This window comes from Odocoileus virginianus, chromosome 9 (assembly GCF_023699985.2).
Source record: "Odocoileus virginianus isolate 20LAN1187 ecotype Illinois chromosome 9, Ovbor_1.2, whole genome shotgun sequence".
Lineage (NCBI taxonomy): Eukaryota > Metazoa > Chordata > Mammalia > Artiodactyla > Cervidae > Odocoileus > Odocoileus virginianus.
In genome coordinates this window covers 59,830,255-59,850,779 of record NC_069682.1, presented here as the reverse complement: position 1 = coordinate 59,850,779, position 20,525 = coordinate 59,830,255, and the positions used below count along the sequence as shown (strand labels likewise).

Genomic DNA, 20,525 nt, shown 5'->3' with positions numbered 1-20,525 from the left:
CTATTCACAATAGACAAAAACATGGAAATAACCCAAATGTCCATCAGCATATTAATGGATAAAGAAGATGTGGTATGTACATATAATGGAATACTACTCAGTCATAAAAAGGAGCAAATAATGTCATTTGCAGCAACATGGATGCAACTAGAGATTATCATACTAAGTGCAGTAAGGCAGAAAGTGAAAGGCAAATACCATATGATATCACTTAATATGTGAAATCTAAAATATGGCACAAATGAACCTATCTACAAAACAGAAACAGACTCATACAGAGAACAGACTTGTGGTTGTCAAGGTTTGGGGGAGGAAGGACTGGGAATTTGGGATTAACAGATGTAAACTATTATATACAGGATGAATAAACAAGAAGTTCCTACTATATAGCACATGGAACTATATTCAATATCCTGTGATAAACCATAATGGAAAAGAATATTTTAAAGAAGAATGTCTATACATGTATAACTGAGTCACTTTGCTATATAGCAGAGATTGGCACAACAATGTAAATAAACTATGCTTCAATTAAAAAAATTTTCTTTTAATGAAGGTGAAATAAACAGCTAGATAAAGAAGAACTTAGGGAATTTGCTGCTAGCAGATCTCCCTTATGAGAAATATTAGCTGAAAGCAAGTGACCTCAGCCAATAATTCAGATTCACACACCAAAAAAATGCAGCATCAGTCAAGGTAATTATATATAATTATAAAAGACAATATAAGTGCATATTTTTCCTTAACTAATTTCAAAAGCAGTTGTGTAAAACTGTGTTTATAATTATATTGTTGCACCTATAACAAACAGAAAAGTAATACATTTGACAATAACAGATCAAAGAAAGTGGGTGGGACCAAAGTTATGTTGGAGTAAGGAAATTGTTACAAGATAGTAACTCAGGAATTGACAGGCATCTGAAGAAAATCAAAATGGTAAATAAAGAGGGTCATTTTAGAAAATTATAAATATTTATTCTCCTTTCTTTTCGTAGCTTCTTTAATGGACATACAATTTTATGAAATAATTACACAATGTTGTGTAACAATGTATTGTATAATACATTGTATTGTTTGGTTTTCAGCATATGTAGATGTAGTATGCATAATAATAATAGCACAAAAAGGGAGAAGAGGGACCTATAAGAGCCTTGGAGTTAGTTTAAATCTAAAAAAGAGCCTGTCCAGTTAAGATGTGTATGGCAAGCAAGCCCTGTAGTATCTGCTGACATAGTAACTTTAGAAATATAGTTAAAGGAATTGCATTGTTACACTAGAAAATATTTAGGTAATACAAAAAGTGTTAAAGAAGACCTAGGGGAATACAAGTGAGCTTTAACAAGACAAAAAGTAAAAGGCAGAAGTACATTCAACTTTGTCAGTAATAACAGTAAATGTGAATAGATTAAACAATTCATTCAAAAAACATATTGCCATGTTGGGTTTTTAAAAATGATCCATTATATGCATCCTACAGGATACATACTTTCTATTCAAAGAAACAGGTTGAAAGAAATGTTAGAAGTGTATCATGCAGAAGATAACAATAAAAAACTGTAATGGCTGTACTGTTAAGAGAGACTTTAAAAACAAAAAAATGTTATCAGAGATTTATAAGTAGATTTTATAGTAAATCTATCGAGATTTAGCAGTTATAATCATGTGTGTATCTAACAACAGAGCCAAAAATAAGTAAATGAAGCAAAAACTAACAGATTCTAAGAGGAAATAGTTTAACATAGTAGTTGGAAACTTTAATAACCCAGTTTCAATAATGGATAACTATATAGAAGACCAACAAGGAAATAGAAGACTTGAGCAACACAGTAAGCCAGCTAGACTAAATATATATATATGCACTAAGCCCTAAAAAAAATTTAGGAAACTTAAAAAAGGATTAAAATTGTATGGAGTATATACTTCAGTCACAATGGAGTGATATTAGAAATTAATAGTAGAAAGAAATTTGGGAAATTCACAAATGTGTGGGAGTTAAGCAGTCCACTTCTAAATAATTAATGGTTCAAAGATAAAATCATGAAGAAAACTAGAAGATACTTTGAGATGAATGAGATGAAATGAAAATGATGATACAACATACCAAAATTTACAGAATTTCAACTGAAGCATGCTTAGAAATTTATAGCTGTAAATGCCTACATTTAATAAGATCTCAAAAAAATAACCTAACTTTCTGCTTTAAGTCATTGAACAAAGAAGAGCAAACCACATTCCCAAAGCAGACAGATGGGAAGAAATAATAGGATTGAACTGGAAATTAATAGAGAATAGAAAAACAATAGAGAAAATCCACAAAACCACGAGTTGGTTCTTTGAAAATACCAGCAAAATTGACAAATCTTTAGCTGTACTGATGAAGCAAAAAGAGACAAGATTCAAATTACTAAAATCAGGAATGAAAGAGGATATATTATAACCAACCTTACAAAGATAAAAGGACTATAAGAGAATATTATAAGCAACTGTATGCTAATAAATTAGATATCCCAGCTGAAATGGAAAAATTATAAGAAAGACACAAACTCCTGCAATTGACTCAAGAAGAAATAGGAAATCTGAACAGACCTATAACAAGAGATTGAATTAGTGAGGAAAAACTATTCCGAAAACAAGTCCTGGCTCAAAAGGTTTCATTGGTTAATTCTACCAACTATTTAAAGAAGTAGTAATGCCTGTACATCACAGACTCTTCCATAAAGTAGAAGAGGAAAGAACATTTCTTAATTCATTCTGTGAAACTGTATTACACTGATATCAAAACCAGAGACATCACAAGGAAATTACAGACTAACGTAACTTACAAACATACATGCAAAACGCCTCAACAAAATACTAGCAAACCAAATATAGCAACAAAAGGATTATATACTTGGTCAAGTATGTATACATGACTAAATGGAATTTATGCAAGGTTGACTCAGTATATGAAAGTCAATATAATATGATGGAAAAGGGACAAAAACTACATGATTATTTCTGTAGATTCTGAAAAAGCATTTGACAGAATCCATCTTTAAGGTAAGAACATTCCAAGTGGGAATGGGAAAGAATTCCTCAACCTGTTAAAAGGCATCTGAGAAAACCCACAGCCAACATTATAACACTTAATGGCCAAAGACTGATAACTTTTCCCTCACTAAGATCAGAACAAGACAAAGATGTCTGCTCTTAACACTTCTGTTCAACATTGTACTGAAAGTTCTGGCTAGGTAGTTAGGCAAGAAAAAGAAATTAAAGGAAGAAGTAAAACTGATCTCTAGTCACAAATGACATGATCTCTTATATAGAAAAACCTAAGGATCCACTGAAAAAACTGCTAAACCAATAGACAAGTTCATTCAACAGTTTCAGCATACAAGATAGGTATACAGAAATCAGTTGTATTTCTGTACAGTAGCAATGAACAAACCAAAACCAAAATTAAAGCAATTTCATTTAAAAGAGCATCAAAAAAGAATAAAATATTTAGTGACATATTTAACAAAGAAAAGAAAACTTACACTCTGAAAATTACAAAACATAATTTTTACTGAAAAAAGAAAACCTAAAAAATTGTAAAGAAAGCATTTGTTCCTGAATCAGAAGAGTTGATATTATTAAGGTGGCAGTAATTCACGCCTTGATCTCCAGGTCTGTCTAAAGATTCAACACAGTCCTTGTTACAATCCCGACTGACTTCTTTGCAGAAATGAACTAGTTAGTAGGCCCTCAAATTCATTTGGAAATGCAAGAGGCCTCAAAGAGCTATGGCAGTCTTGAAGAACAAAGTGGAGGACTTAGATTGCCTGATTTTTCAACTTAGTACAAAGATGTAATATCCAAGACATTGTGCTACTGACCTCGAGAGATATACACAGTGAAATAGAATTGAGAATTCAGAAATAAATGCTCACTTATATGGTCAATTGATTTTCAACAAGAGTGCCGAGACTATTTGGTTGGGAAAACAAATAGAGTATAGTCTTTTCAGCAGATGGTACTGAGACCATTAGATATCCACTTGCAAAAGAATGAAGTTGGACCTCCCTCCCCTGCCACCTCACATCATATATAAAAATGAGCTCAAAAAGATCAAAGACCTAAATGTAAGAATTAATCCTTGAGAACACTTAGAAGAAAACAAGGATAACTCTTTAGGACTTTGGATTTGGTCATGGTTTCTTTCTTCTTCTTTTTTTTTTTTTGGTCGTGGTTTCTTTATTGCTGTTGCTGTTGTTCAGTCATGTCCGACCCCTTGTGACCCTGTGCACTGTAGTCCACCAGGCTCCTCTGTCTGTGGGATTTTCTTGGCCAGAATACTGGAGTGGGTTGCCATTTCCTTCTCCAGGGGATCCTCCTGACCCAGAGATCGAACCTACATCTCCTGCAATGGCAGGTGGGTTCTTTACCACTGAGCCACCAGGGAAACCCTAGAGGTTTCTTAGATGATGCCTAATACAGGGGGGAGGAGCCAAGATGGCGGAGGAATAGGACGGGGAGACCACTTTCTCCCCTACAAATTCATTGAAAGAACAATTGAACGCTGAGCAAACTTCACAAAACAACTCATCGCTAGCAGAGGACTTCAGGTGCCCAGAAAAGCAGCCCATTGTCTTCGAAAGGAGGTAGGACAAAATACAAAAGATAAAAAAGAGAGACAATAGAGTTAGGGACAGAGACCCGTCCCGGGAAGGGAGTCTTAATAGAGGAAGTTTCCAAACTCTAGGAAACCCTCGCACTGGCAGGTCTGGGGGAAGTTTTCGAATCTCGGAGGCCAATCTAACTGGGAGGAAAAATAAATAAAATCCACAGATTACGTGCCTAAAAGCAACTCCCAGCAGAAAAGTACCCCAGACGCCCGCATCCACCACCAGCAACATCAAGACAGGGAAAAGCCAGAATGGCTGAACACTTTTGGAGGGTAGAAGAGAACATTTTTGCAAACCATGTATCAAATAAGGGACTTATATCTAGAACATATAAAGAACTCCTACAGCTCAATAATGAAAAGACACCCATTTCAAATTATATTCAAAATATCTGAATAGACTTTTTCCAGAGATGATACAAGAGTACCCAGCAAGCACATGAGAACATTCTCAACATCTTTAGCCATCAGGGAAATGCAAATCCCATCCAACAATTAGATATCCCTTCACACCCACTGGAGTGACTATCGCCAAAAAGACAGGTAACAGGTGTCCAACTTAAGGAGATGGAAAAATCAGAACCCTCATTCTCTGTTGGTAGGCATGCAAACTGGTGCAGCCACTGTGGAAAACAGTCTGGCAGTTACTCAAAAAGTTAAACATAGTTTTTGTATGACCTAGAAATTCCACTTCTAGGTATACACCCAGGATACATGAAAATATATGTTTACACAAAAACTTGCACATGGATGTTCTTAGTAGCAGATTTATTATAACCAAAATACAGAAACAACTCAAATATATATCAACTGATGAATGGATAACAAAATTGATATATTTTATATAATAGAATATTATTCAGTAGTTTAAGAAATGAAATACTGATACATACTGCAGCCTGAATAAACCTTGAAAACATTGTGCTGGAAACAAAAAATGACAAGTTGTACGATTCCATTTGTAGAAAGAGACAGAACATGGTCTAATGGATGCCTGGGTTTCTAGGGGCTTGGTGAGAACTGGGGAGTGGCTGCTAAAGCAAATAGGATTTCTTTGTGGGGAGATAAAAGTGCTCTAATGTTGATTGTGAACTGCACAATTCTGTGAATATATAAAAGACCAGTGAGTTATATCCTTGAAAGGTATGAATTGTATGGTATGTGAATTATAGCTCAAAGCTATTTTTAAGTTAGTGTGCTTCAGGGTGCAGTACAGATGTATGGAGGGTCATACCCACTTTAATCAGTATTGTGGAACTGAAAAGATTTGGAGGGAAGGCCAGGCCTCTTAAACTAGCTTTCCTATCCTTATCCTTGGGAATTGTCCTGTTCTTGCAGTCTGGCTATTGCTTTGAGGCGTGTGTTTGTTGAAAATATTTATCCCAGAGAGTTTCTTAGGAGGCCTTTGCAAACCAGGCAGCAAAAGTTGGCAGTGACTCAGAAGAGTCCAAGCTGCCTGCCTCTCTTCACGCACGTTCATTGCTGAGGAGGGCTCGTGTCCCAGCCACCGCACCTGCCCTCTCCTCACAGGTCCCCCCGACCCCTGGTCTAGGTGACGAAGACACTGAGGCACCAGGGGCTGCACGGCACCCGGCAGGTGTGCAGCGGAGCTGTGGTTCTGCATGATAACGCATCAGATTCTGTGTACCAATCAGTTGACTCTGAAACTGTTCTGGGAGCTGGGCCAAGGAGTCCCAAGACATAAAATTGAGTAATTATGGTTTTTCTCCCAACATGCAAGAAAATATATGTCAATAAATAGCATTTTCTCAATTAGATTTTCTTGAGTAAATTTTTCTTTGCCCACTGCCACTTTAGTTGCCCGTTAAGAGCTTGCAGATTACAAGAAGGAAAACAAGTAGCAAGCAAGCATTAACTGAAAATCCCAGAGTTAGTTTTTCACTTCTGTTTGACACACACTTGTATGTAGGGTGCATGTGCTTGGCAATTCTTAGAAGCACTTTTAACATATTAAGTCATTTAATCTTTGCAACATTGGTAATAGATAGATATTGTTGCCATTTTAAGTCATTTAACCTTTGCAACATTGGTAATAGATAGATACTGTTGCCATGGAGCTTCCCTGGCGTCACAGTATTAAAGAATCCTCATGCCAATGCAAGAGACACAAGAGAGAAGATGCAGGAGATGTGGGTTCAATCCCTGGGACAGGAAGATCCCCCGGAGCAGGAAACGGCAACCTGCTCCAGTATTCTTGCCTGGAAAATTCCATGGACAGAGGAGCCTGGCGGGCTACAGTCCAGGGGGTTGCAAAGAGTTGGATGCGACTGAGCAACAGCACCACACACTGTTGCTGTTACTCCTGTTTTGTGGATGAGGATGGATACTGAAGATAGACATGTCAGCAGATTTCCCCAAAGCCACCTAACAGTCTGGCTCCAAGTCTTTAGCCCCTGTGCTACAGTCATGCTTCTTCAGCAACTGGTCATCTTCCAGCTTATATATTAGTGATGTTTAACATGGCTGGGAAAATAGTTCCAAGTCCACGGGGTGAGTAAGTTAGGTTCTTGTGGCATGATATCACCATACAGAAATCATAACTGTGAGTGCCTCACTTGAGTATATCTTATCACCACTGCTCTGTAACACACAGATTTTTTGCCTTTTTCAAAAGACCTCCAGGGCAGCAGTTGCAGTGGGAGTATGAAGGACCTCAGTATTTATTGATTTATCCTTTCACCGTAAAGATGAGAAAAACTAAGAGGAAGTAAATCCTAAGGTCTCCTGACTCTGAGCATTTAAAATAATAGGGACCTAAGAGTGAGACTGCGGCTTCCCAGGTCACTCAGTGGTAAAGAATCCACATGCCAATGCAAGAGATGTAGGTTAGATCCCTGGGTCTGGAAGATCCCCTGGAGAAGGAAATAACCATTCAGTTCAGTATTCTTGCCTGAGAAATTCCATGGACAGAGAGCCTGGCGGGCTACAGTCTTGGGGGTTGCGAAGAGTCGGACACAACTGAGCACAGCACAGCAAGAGTGAGGCTTCCCAGGAATCAGGTTCTGGGCTTTCTTGTGTCCTCCTTCGCTCTGCACAGGATCTCTAGCTGACCGCTGCAGCACTCCTGTTCTCCCATTTACAGAACCCTTGAAAGCCTGAGAGGAGGGTACACGCCCAGGGTCCCACAGCCAGCAGGTTGTCATTCCACGGCCCTCAGTCTTCATCCCTTTGCTCTGCCACACTCCTGAGAGTACCCTCCACTGTGTGACTCACTGAGACTGTTTTGTTAATGGGGTAGTGGGGTAAATAGTTTATGTAAAGCCCAGAACACAATGCCTGACACACTTCGTGTCCCATAGGTGCTACATAGCTGTTGATGTCATTGCTAATACTGAAATCGGGGGAAATGAAAATCTGCTAATAGGTTCATCTCCATCTCTAGTATTGATTGTGATGCCTCGTCTGCCTTGGGAAACTTCCCATGGCTGCTGTTTGAGCAACAGGAGGAAAAAAGTCTTTCAAAAAGATCCCTTTTAGTCCTTCAGCGATGCCCCCTTGTGGAACCTCGGCAGAATGACCAAATATTCAGAGTCATTTGTGACCTGAAGAGAATTTGACACAATTTCCTGCTGGACATCTGTCTGAGTGCCTTCTGGGGGCAGGGGTGGGACGAGGGGTCCAGATGAGGGCAGAGAATGGGTTAGGGTTCTGCGTGGGCTGTGTCAGAGTATTTTTACTGTGTGTTAAAAGCTGATGGGGTAGAATTGCAGAGTTCATATTTCCTACATATCTAAGCTTCCCTGACCCCTGGTGGCCTGACTTTCAGAGTCTCTGTCACAGACTTGGGGCCCAGTCTAATGGCTGTCACCTCAAGTCTGTTCAGAGCAGGTTTGAGGGGCAGAAACGTGTTTCCTCACAAGCAGTGACTGAAGCCTCTCTCCTGGTGGCTGTCTCAGCCTCCATTGTGTTCCCTTCTCCAGGGGCTTCTGAGGAGAATGGCCTGCCTCACACTTCAACTAGGACTCAGCTGCCTCAGTCAATGAAGATCATGCATGAGATCATGTACAAACTGGAAGTGCTCTATGTGCTCTGCGTGCTGTTGATGGGGCGTCAGCGAAACCAGGTCAGCCCCTCCCCACGTCTCAGAACAGGAGGAGCCAGGAGCAAACGCTTCCCAGGCGCTTGTGGTGTGCCGGGTATCCTGTTCAACAGCCTCTCACAATGGCTCTGTCCCTAGCCCAGCAAAGCAAGGAGTTGGGTTCCTTAGCCCTGCTTCACAGGTCAGGAAGCCAGTCTGATTCCAGAGCCCATAGTCTTTCCACCATACCTTACTGGGGCAACATTTCTAGATAGAGCTCTGGTGCCCCAGGCAGAAGTGGGTGGCTTAACCATGTTACCTGACCTTTTTAATACACAGAGTAAAGGTGAGTGTCTGCCCTGCAGATGCACTGGAGGAGTTGCCAGTCTGATGGGGGCTTGGAGTGGTGGGCCAGAACTAAGTCAAGTTATGACAACTGGGTAGCTACCAGGGGTACAGCCGTGCGGAGGTTCCCTGAGTCTTGAAGCAGTTCCAGGAGGGAGGGCTGGGGGTGGGGTGCTCTGGAAGTACACCCCACTCTTCCCCAGGATGGACAAGTGGCCCCCTCCCGTTCCCTCTACCTCCTAGGGATGCAGCGAGGCCTGAGGGGAGCTGGGAGCTCGGCAGTCCCTGAGCACCTTTTTGAGTCAGAGACTGTTCTCTCACACAGCTATCTGTGAGATGGATGCAGTTATCACAAGTTTGCAAGTGAGGAAATTTTAGAGAAGGTGGGAGGGGAAAGACTGGCTGAAAAGATGACATCCGGCCTGGCAGTGTCCTGAAGAAAGTGAGGGAGCCAGGCATGCTGACCACTTCGCCCGAGGTGGCCTACCAGGTCAAGGAAGCAGGCCCTGGTGGGCACTGGCCTGGTGGTTTAGTGGAACAGTAGAAAGCTGGGGGTGGATTGGAACCAGCAGTCAGGAGAGGCAGGCTGAGGGGTCGCAGGGGGCCAGGTGGCCTCTGGCTTTCATAGGCCATTTAAGGACTCTGGCATTCACCCTGAATGAAATGGAAAACCATCCTCCAGCTGCTGTGTGCGAGAGCTGACAGTAGCTAGGACCCACATGTTGATGGCAGGGGTGGTGAGCAGTGTTTTTGTTCTGGATCTGTTTTGAAGGTAGAACAGGTAAGATGTGCTGAGAAGTTAGGTATGGACTTAAGTGGAGAGAGGAAGTAAAGATGACTTCGTGACCTCTTTCCAAGCTGGTGGGAGGAATGGTTTGCCGTTTATTGAGATGGTTAAGACTAGTGGGTAAGGAGTGGAGGGGCAGACATCTGTAGGGAGGAAGGGGCAGGGTTCAGTTTGAACAGGTTAAGTTTAGGTATCTATTAGAATTGGCACTGGGGTTACCTGCACCTGAGTTAGGGGCTAGATGGGGCCTGAAGGTATAACTTTGGGGGTTGTCAACATGTGGTTGGCGTTTAAAACCAGGACACTGGATGAGATCCTGCCATGACATCCACAGCACTGGGGCTCCTTCCTTCCGTGTGGTATATATTTCATATAAAAAACATTAGTCATGATATCTTACCTGTGTTGAGTGCTTTTTCTTTTTTGAGACACTTCCGTAATCATATTTGAATTTGCGGGTACTTGGTAAGTTACACAGCAGCTGATGGCCTCCATCCCACTTGATGTTTGTGAAAACCAGGACCCATATAATGGCCATGTTCTCAGTTTCCAGGCATCGTCAGAACAGGACTTAAACCCTGCTGCTCTGACTTTCCTTTCTGTCCCTTCACTGTGACAGTTCCCCTACTCCCTTAGTCTTCCCGGTACCAAGTTTCTATGAATCTTTGTGGTCTTTGGTTAAATTGATAACAGCTGCCCCTTCCAGCTGGCCTCAAGCCTGTCTTCCTGAGAGCCAGTGTGATTCTGGTGTGTCCTCATTTGCATAGTCAGCATTTACTGAGTTCCTACTGTGTGCCAGGTACTACCGGGACATGGATTATTTTAATAGGTCAGTAATTTACATGGTTCTGTGTTGAGGTATAAATAAGTATCAATGAAGCCTCTCACCCCTCTGATCCTGAACGTTCAAGGTTCTTCCATGAGGCATCTAATTGTACCAGTTATTAATGTCTCTAGAGAGTGTGAAAGTGTATTGATGCATAGTGAGAATAAGTGTAGATGTTTTCTTTAAAGCTCAGCATTGCTTTCTTCGTCCTGAAGGCTTCTTGTACATATATGTCTGGGCTTTTGATAGACCTTCACCGCACATCTGTCTTCATGCTTTTTTGCCTTCCTACCCCTCCAGGTTCACAGAATGATTGCGGAGTTCAAGCTGATCCCTGGGCTGAATAATTTGTTTGACAAACTGATCTGGAGGAAGCATTCAGCATCTGCCCTCGTGCTCCATGGTCACAACCAGAACTGTGACTGTAGCCCGGTGAGCAGGGACCCTGACAGCAGATGCCAGGAGTAGTCGTTTCAAGACGTGCTGTTGGCCCTTTGAAATCTCCTTCTCTGAGAGTAGAGCAGAAACTAAACGTCACAGCCCATGTACTCCCATAATTGGAAGCCACCTTGGGGAAGGATCTGACCCCCACCCTCCACCTACCCAGGAATCCCTTCGGGGACCCTCCACCAGCCTCCCATTGTTCATTCACCTCTGGGCATGGCCACCCACTCCACTCCAGAGCAGCAGGTTTTTCCTCGTTCTGTTCTCTTACCTCATTCTAATTGACATCCCTAATATTAGGTTTGCCTCCCAGAACCACGCCAGTGGTTGGCCTCCAAAAAGGACTTTAGGAAGTTTTTTTTTAAGGGTCGAGGGCTCATGTCTACCTGGTTTTCCTCACAGTGCCCTAAAGAGCCCTGAAATGGGAGTCTAGATCATCGGCCGTCAGCACCACATCAGTGCCACACGGCTGTCTGGACCCAGTGCCATGGGTCCTGCTTGGTCTCTCCTCTGCATTCTGGGGACTTTCCTCAGTGCTGTGTCTTCCAGTTTGCTGTTTTTCTCCTTGGCTTTGTCAGATTTACCTTTCAACAGATCCATTTGAGTTCTTATATTTTGTGTTTCTAGACATTTTATCTGGATCTTTGTCAAGAAGTATTTCGTCTTTTATTCATTATGTTAAATATTTTCTTCTTCTGTTGCATTTTCTGTCTTTAATTTCATCTCTAATTATTCATGTGATACTTCTTTATGGTCGTTTTTTGGATTGTTCACAGAGTGCTAATACTTGTGTCTGCGTCTTCAGACTCAGCTTGGGGTGGAGTGTTGCCTTGTGTTCTGTACCATTTATAGAAGATCACCTTCAGGGGGCTTGTTTTCCTTGGGGATACTGGAAGTAGTCCCATAGAACATTTGGCTTTTGTCTGCCAGGTGCTTTAGGGAGCACCAGGGCGAGTTTTCACATTGAGCATCTGCCCTCCCCCTCTGGAAGTGTGAGCACCTGCAGACAGGATTCTTTGCCAGCTCCCTGGGCTGGTAGGTGGAGTTTTTCCAACCCTTTTTTCACAAATGTATCAGCTCCACAGGCTTTACTAGGCCCAAGGTCCTGTCTGGTCCCTACAGAGCATTGAAACCCAACCCCTAGCCCAAATAAGTCTCATATGCACTTCTCTGCCAGCCATCAGTCTTGTGCTCACTACTCTGAACTCCGTCCTTCCTTCCTGTCTAATTCTAGTGGAATTTCCTTTCTTTCCTATGTACTTAGCCTCACATTGAAAATAATTTCAGTTATTTGTATCCAGTACCTTGGAGTTTTTTTAACAGAAAGGTTCTGCCTTAGCTTAATCCACTGTTGGCCAGATGCGGACAAAAGGTTTTCTGATAAAGAGGAGTCCTCCCTGTGCGCCAGGACAGGGACTCAGAGAAGCAGCAGGATGCCCAGGCTTTCGCCAGAGCCTTTTGTTTTCTTTTGGCACGTTGTGACTGTGGTCTTAACATCGAGGATGCACGTGTATTTTAGGACATCACCTTGAAGATCCAGTTTTTGAGGCTCCTCCAGAGTTTCAGCGACCACCATGAGTAAGTACAAGCTGTCCCCAAGAGAAGACTTGGTTCACTGTCTCTGTTCTCCCTTTGTCTCATCACTGACCTCAGCTGAGGAGGACCCGGGAGCCGTGAGAGCCGCTGTCACCTCAGTGTGACCATGAGGCTGCACTTCATAAGAGCTGCCGTTTGTCCAGCCCTTCCTTTATGCCAGGCACTACCTGAGCTTCCCCTTGACTGCCACAGCCACCTCAGAAGTGAGTGCAGAAGTAGCTGGCCCCATAACACCCCTGGAGTCAGTGCAGCTCTCGGCTGTCTGTCCCTCTGAGCCTGGAGTAGACAGCGTGGCTCTTCGCAGGGGCCTGTAGGAACCTCGGATGGCCAGAGTGGGCTGAGTATTTGTATGCTGAACAGATGGGATATTCTTTGCCTGTACAAGGAGATGTACTCTCTCCCATTTTCCTTGGAACACAGTCTGCCCTCTCATTTTTTATTCTCAGCCTTTGATGGAGGATGTGTAGGAGAATGATTCTCTGCTGTGAGGAAACAGTGCAGGCAGGGGAGGAGTAGATGGCAGCTGACCCTTGACCTTGACACTGGGAAGATGTTGGTGAGCTGGCAGACAGAAGCAGGTGCTACTCAGCTCTTACCACCTGTTGGGTACAGGAAACAGGGCCCACTCTTGCATAGTTTCTGAATTTTTCCCCCAAGAAAAGCCAGAAATGAAGATTTATGTTCAAGGTCCTGATTTTTAGGTGCTGGTTTAGATTCTTTGTGTAAGCTAATAGAACATGCCTGAGGACCCGTGTGGCCTCAGGGGCCTTCACTTTGAAGCTTTTGTGTGGGTGATGTGGATCATCCTCTCTGAGAGGTTCTCTGTTTGAAGGCCTTAAGCCCCAGGAAGTATATCAACTCTCTGAAAAATGGCACCAGTATGTCCTGAATGTATCCTTTTTTTCCTGAGGAACTGGGTCCCTCACTTTCATCATTTGCTGGGTCACATTCGCAGGATTGGATTGTGTATATTCTAAAGCAGCAGGAAAAGAGGGGAGTGCTTTTCATGGTAGTGGCAGGATCAGGTTCCAGTTTTCCGAAGATCATTCTGGGTGCTGTGTGTGGGATTGATTCCTGTGGGAGACCATTTAGGAAGCTGGTTCTGTCCCTATGACTTGGGTAACAAGAGGCCTAGGTGTGAAGGGGGAAGGAAGAGTGTCACACTTGGGCCTTCTGGTGGGAGAGCTGGAATAGGGCCAGGCTTGAGTAAAGTGATGAGTGTCTGGGCATCATGGAGTTGGAAGTGCCTTTGAGAAATTAAATAGAAATGTTCAGTGGCAAAAGAAAGGCCTTAGACATACTAAGGAAAGGGGCCTTGTCAGTGAACATGCAGGCAGAGGGTGGGCGTTGGGGCCAGGGAGACTCCCTCAGCTGAACAGCAGTGGGCTCCATGCCCTCCCCTAGAATGCTGCCTTGGGGTGAGTGGTTTTCAGGGCGGCTACCAGGGGCTTCTTAACAGAAGTGGGCAGCAAGAGACTGGCCCACTGTCGACGCGGCAGCCCCAGTTCCTGTCCATTACCACCTCCAACACATCTGTTTCAGGAACAAATATCTACTGCTCAACAACCAAGAGCTGAATGAACTCAGCGCCATCTCTCTCAAGGCCAACATCCCTGAGGTGGAAGCCGTCCTCAACACTGACAGGTGAGCATGGGTGGGGTGCAGCTGGGGCCCACAGCCCGCGTGGCTGCCTGCATGTCCCAGGACTCACAGACAGGTGCACCCGGGTCTGCATACTTGTCCTTTCTCATCCACGCGTAACTGGTGTGCCGAGGGCTCCTGTGTACCAGGCTCTGCCCTCCCGTCACCTGCATTGTCTCATTGGAGCCCCTTGGCAGCCTCGGAGGGAAGTGCCATTGTCACCCACTTTACAGACTGGGGAGCAGGGGCTCAGCGAGGTCACCTGCCAAAGGTCATAAATGCTCTGCCCCCTCCCTGGTCACTCAACTTCGTTGACCTCCTCCTTTCCTGCCCTCTGCCAATACCCATTAGCTGAGTAATGCCTCACTTTCTGGAGCAAAGCAGGGAGGTCTCAGGCTCACAGGGGTCAGGGCAGGGAGAACTGTGTACAGCAACAGGAGTCATCATTCTCTGGTCTTCTGTTGTTTTTGGTTTAAAAGCAGCAGAAATCTTTGTTCAAATGAAATTGAATGTAGTCCCACATCTGTCTGCAGTGCAGGAGACCCGGGCTCGATCCTTGGGTTGGGAAGATCCCCTGGAGGAGGGCACGAAAACTCCCTCCAGTATTCTTGCCTGGAGAATCCCCATGGACAGAGGAGCCTGGTGGGCTACAGTCCATGGGGTCACAAAGAGTCAGGCATGACTGAGTGATCAAGCACACAGCCCAAGGCCTGTAGTAGATGAGTAGTAGAACTCTATTTGAAGGGAAAGTTTAAGGGCTTAGACTCGCTGCCTGCTTTGTCCTCTCTCCTCCATAATGCAGCCTGAGTCCTTTTCTCATTTACTGTCTCTGCTTCCTAGGCCAGGAAGCAGAGGCCCAGAAACTTGTGTTTGTGTCCATGGCCACCTGAAGCTGAACCTGGGGCCCAGGGTACTCCCCGCCTCACTTACCCTGTCAGGGGCATGGGCTTTGCCCCACGTCTTAGACTCTGTCATGGTGGTTCAAACCCACTTTTGTCACAAGCAGCCCTCCCTCCAGCAGTTCCGAGCCCCATATGACTCTGGATGTGTCTTTGGCCTCTGGTCACTTGTCAGCGAGCCTGGGCAGGGAAGGCTGCCCTGAGATGTGTGAGTACATTTGGCTGTTTATTTCTGAGACTGCAGGAGTCCTTAGGGTGCTCTGAACCCAGGTGGAGCAGGAGGACATCCTGTAGGTTTAGAAATGACCTCATGTTTTGTTTTGTTTTGCTTCTTACCCACCTATGTCAGCAAAGACACCCAGCCCCAGGGTCTCAAGACATAGTTCTTGTGCCATATGGAATTTGGCCTCTGTCAGCCTCTCAAATCTGCCATCAAGATTTCTGTCTGTTTTCTTTCAGGAGTTTGGTATGTGATGGGAAGAGGGGCTTATTAACACGTCTGCTGCAGGTTATGAAGAAGGAACCAGCTGAGTCATCTTTCAGGTAGGTCTGGATACACACCTCCCACTCCTGAGGGTGTGTTTAAGCTGTTAGAAATGCCTTCTGTCATCACCAGCTTCCACCCCACATAGCTGGTTACTGTCAGGGAGAGGGAATCTGCTGGCTCCCTGATGTTGACTCAGTACATACTAGCTTCTGCTGTGTGCTGGCAGTGTGTTTCAGGAATTGAGCCAGCATTCAGCAAGCACCTATTCTGTGCTGCTGCTGGACAGGCGGGGAAAATGGGAGCTACAATCCCTACCCATATGGAGGTCCCTGGGTTGCAGGAAATAAGCATGGAAAGACTGCTGTGTGGGGGATGCGGTGTGGAAGGGCTCAGAGCCAGGACCTGCCCTGCAGACAGTGGGAGCGAAGGAAGCACTTATGGGAGGGTGTCCCAGTTCCTTAGACTCATCCATGTTGTCTTAGAGGCTGTGGGCAGGACAGCAGCTGAGGGAGGCATTCCATCAGGGTGGGTGTGAACTGTGAGCTGGCTCCATGCTCAAGGGTCCCCTATCAGCTCAACATACCTTGTCCCTCCATCACCTCATGGGTCCAAGTACTGCCCTCTGGGGCCACTCGGTCAATATCAGCCTCCTCTTCTCTAGGAAAGCCCATCAGGAGTGAGTTCAGTGACCCGTCCACATGCCTGTCTGGTCCCTCATGCATTTCTGACCTCTTCCATGTTCTCCTGTTCCTCTGAAGGAGCAGAGCCTAGAGTATATTTTCACATGTGACTCCTGGGGCAGTCCTCTGAGCCCACATGCTCCTTCCAGACGAACCACAGAGGACTGTTCCCCACTGAGCCATCAGCTCCCTAAGGATGGGGACTCGCCATGTGTTCCCAGTGCCCTGTATGAGGCCCAAGGCCTGATAGATGTTCAGTAAACATGTACCAGTGTTCAGGGTGTTGGATCAGTGAAAAGGGCGATAGACATCTCCCAGCCCCTCGGTGAATGGAACGTGGGCCAAAAGAGGGCAGCCTTAGCCACCTGGGCCAGGGGTCAACATTTGGGTCGCAGGTTTTGGCAAGCCCGGGCTGTGGAGAGTTTCCTCCGAGGGACCACCTCCTATGCAGACCAGATGTTCCTGCTGAAGCGAGGCCTTCTAGAGGTAATGGCCTGGAGGAGCCAGGGTGTCGGGTGTCCCCTTCTCCCCCAGCCCCATACATTGCTTTCCTGCCCTGAGACCTAGAGAGCTGGCAGAAGCAGACCATACTCTCTATCTTCAAATGCCAATGCACATCTCTCTGGTATTTCCCCTGAGCTTTCAGCTCTGGGATCCCCATGGGTGCTTACCAGGTGATTGAGGGATCTGAGGGGTGGCCATGGAGGATTATAGGAGTCTGTGAAGTTGCTCAACAAGGCCTTTTGACCCCAAGGATACTTTGCTGCTGACTATTTAATTTCCCTTTATTGAAAAATGGCCTCCAGAAAAAGCAAAATTTACAAAAGGAGGTAGAGCAAAATGTCTAAAGCTACAATTGATTAAAAAAAAAAAAAAAGATACAAATAAGAAACTGACCCATGAATTGTAGTAAAATTCATAAAGTAAAGAATTCATCCAAATCAGTATATAGGACCTCAAGAAAATGAAAAGGAAACACTATAACTGTCTTGTAAAAATTCACTCATTGTAAACTTTTCCATTTATTAACATGAACCATGGGGTCAAAATGTGTCTCCTGTCCTTAAACCCCATGCTTCACTTGAATGGCCTCAGTGCTCAGTCCAGGGCCTTATTAACCTCTGGAGACAGCTCCCTCCCTGTGAGCTGGAGAGTTTGGCCATCATGAAGACTTAGCTCAGACCTGGGCAAGCAAGAGAGGATATGGCTACATACCCCAACCTACCCTCACCCCTACCCGCCCCACTTCCTGGTTAGGTGTGTCAGGCCTGGCCCTTTCCTTGGAGCCACCAGCATCCTCTGATGAAAATCTAGACAGGGGAGCAGATTCTATCAACCTGGATGCTTGCTCGAAGCTAACACCACATGGGCTGAGCTATGTATCAGGGCTGGGGGAGGCAGGCGGTGGGCAGCTCAGATGAGCACGGCCTGGGGGCTCCGGGGACCAGCCACCTTTTCCTGCCTTCATTCTGTCCTCTCCCACCCCCAGCACATCCTCTACTGCATCGTGGACAGTGAATGCAAGTCACGGGATGTGCTGCAGAGTTACTTTGACCTCCTGGGGGAGCTGATGAAGTTTAATGTTGATGCATTCAAGAGGTTCAATAAGTACATCAACACTGATGCAAAGGTTAGTCTAAGCCAGGGCTTCATGAGTTCACTGTCTTGTCCAGAAGTTAGGTCAGAGCCCTGGTCCTTGCCAGTCTTCAGTTGCTGATTTTATACTGGAGAGTCCTGGGGTTAGCGGGCAGATGTCAGTAAGCGTTCATTAACCCTTGCTCTGCGCTAGACCATGGGTATTATGCAGGGATGAAAGTCTCACCTGCTTGTGGGCAGGTGGGAGCAGGTGAGCTTGGAACTGACTCTGACGCAGTGTGCCAGGTGCCATGATGGGCCCTGGTGCAGGGCTGGGCCTGATGTGTTAAGCTTTCAGGGTGTATGTGGTAGAAACCCAGCCCAGACTAATAAAAATGACAGCAGTCCCTTCGGTGCAGAAAACACTGGACATGGTGTCTAAAGATCTGGTTCAGTTCTTGCTGTAGCTGCTTATTAGGTGGGGAGGGCAGGGCACCGAGTTCCTCTGAGCTTCGGACTTTCTGTTGAAAACAGCTAGGCCAGGGTAGGTGGGTGCACCCTGCAGTGATCGCGCGCCCTGGCCTTGGCTGTCTTTAGCCGAGAGCCCACCACCCCCGTCAGCCTGGCCCCTGCTCCAGTTCCAGGTGTTCCTGAAGCAGATCAACAGCTCTCTGGTGGACTCCAACATGCTAGTGCGCTGTGTCACTCTGTCACTGGACCGATTCGAAAACCAGGTGGACATGAAAGGTAAGCAAAAGCTAAATGCTGACGTGAGTCAGGCCCATTGTGGCTGCACTGGTATCTAACACCCAGCCTCTTGCAAGGAGACAGAAATTTCTGAAAGTCACTACACCAAACACCCACATGGTTGGAGTCAGGGCAGTGGTGCTCTAGGTGATTTTCATGATTTTTCTCTATCATCCATGCTTCCTCTGATGGGCATGTGTGACATTTTAATAAAGGTTTTTTTTTTAAAAAAAAAAGACATCGTTGCCAGCAAAATGCAAAAACAACACATACCCTTCCTCTCCTGGCCTGGAATTGCCTGGATGAGAAGGATTCAAGTGGTGAAGCCTGGGGAGGGCCTCAGGGAGGCACGGACCCAGAATGGGACTGAATGACAAGGTGAAGGCATGCTCCTGGCTGGGGCTCAGGGGAACGCAGGCTTGGCCATGGTGGCAGAGCAGCTGGAGCTTTGTTTCCGGGTGCAGCCCAGCTTTTCTGTAGTCGTTTTGACAGTGGGGACTCCCAGCTTCAGAGTCGGGACCCGGGGGGGACTTGACTAGAAGCCTGGGTGTCGGGCCCCGGAGCCACAGAGCATTCTCTGCACTTGCTGCTCATGCCTCTGCCTGTCTGTCCGCAGTTGCAGAGGTCCTGTCCGAGTGCCGCCTGCTCGCCTACATCTCCCAGGTGCCCACACAGATGTCCTTCCTCTTCCGTCTCATCAATATCATTCACGTGCAGACGCTGACCCAGGTGAGAGGCCTACAGACCTGCCCCCGGGAAAGGGGGGATTGGAAACAGTTACCCTCATCCCAGGGCCACCTTCACCCTAGAAGTACCTCTCCTGTCACCCACCCCTTCATTCCTAGGAGACCCTCCCAGCTATTCTGAGGACTTGTTCCAGTAAGGGATCAGCTCCCCATTTTACAGAAGGGGCCTGGGGAAGGAGCAAGGCTCTGAGGTCACAAGTGGTTTGGGCAGAGTCTGGGTCACAGTGAGTTCTGACTCCCCGTCCAGTGCTCTCCAGGCTCCGCCTGCAGCACAGACCTGGGGCTGGACCTGATGTTGACACCCATCTCCTTCAACAAATAACTGTGCAGCTGCCCTCCTCCAAGCTTCACACCCTCTTTTCTAAAATGAGGGCGATACTCAGAGGTTTTCTTTTGTTCCTTCATCTAACAAACATTTATTAAGGCAAGACCATGGGCTGGGGATGCACAGTGAGTAAACAGACCAAGACGCTTCCTTTGCAGAGCTGTGCCAGTCTAGTGCTGAGTGAGAGAGATGCATGCGCCCAGCTGCCCCAGGGACTGAGGCTCCCAGGAAGAAGCCGTGCCTGAGCCGATTCTGGAGGAGGCATGGACTGACTAGACTAATAATGCCGTTCCCCCCAACTCTGGGGTGGGTGAGGGGGGCAGTGAGGGCCAGGAAGGCACTGGGGGCAGGACCCTCATCGTTCCTCTCCGCAGTCCTCTGTCGGCTTTATGCAGGGGCCGCACCATGTGAGGCCCATGGACACCTCCGCCCTGCCCACTACACCCCCTCACCCCGTGCCCCGGTCCACCAGGGCCCCTGGGCTGCCGGCACACACCTGACCCACACAGCCCGATCCTTGCAGGAGAACGTCAGCTGCCTCAACACCAGCCTAGTGATCCTGATGCTGGCCCGACGGAAAGAGCGGCTGCCCCTCTACCTGCGGCTGCTGCAGCGGATGGAGCACAGCAAGAAGTACCCTGGCTTCCTGCTCAACAACTTCCATAACCTGCTGCGCTTCTGGCAGCAGCACTACCTGCACAAGGACAAGGACAGCACCTGCCTGGAGAACGTGAGTGCCC

The 20,525-nt window shown here is 46.1% G+C and overlaps 1 protein-coding gene across 2 annotated transcripts in view; it reads left to right on the top strand.

Moving 5' to 3' along the window:
* TRPC4AP (transient receptor potential cation channel subfamily C member 4 associated protein) overlaps positions 1–20,525 on the top strand; it is a 67,377-nt gene that overhangs the window by 45,777 nt on the left and 1,075 nt on the right. The window contains exons 9-18 of one of the 2 annotated variants that reach the window (XM_020894011.2): positions 8,590–8,732; positions 10,946–11,077; positions 12,609–12,667; positions 14,228–14,329; positions 15,685–15,768; positions 16,788–16,878; positions 17,882–18,022; positions 18,606–18,714; positions 19,331–19,443; positions 20,309–20,515. In XM_020894011.2, coding sequence (XP_020749670.1) covers positions 8,590–8,732; positions 10,946–11,077; positions 12,609–12,667; positions 14,228–14,329; positions 15,685–15,768; positions 16,788–16,878; positions 17,882–18,022; positions 18,606–18,714; positions 19,331–19,443; positions 20,309–20,515 — 1,181 coding nt within the window. Of the gene's footprint in view, positions 1–8,565; positions 8,733–10,945; positions 11,078–12,608; positions 12,668–14,227; positions 14,330–15,684; positions 15,769–16,787; positions 16,879–17,881; positions 18,023–18,605; positions 18,715–19,330; positions 19,444–20,308; positions 20,516–20,525 lie in introns of both variants that reach the window. The other variant, XM_020894010.2, reaches the window with a different exon arrangement.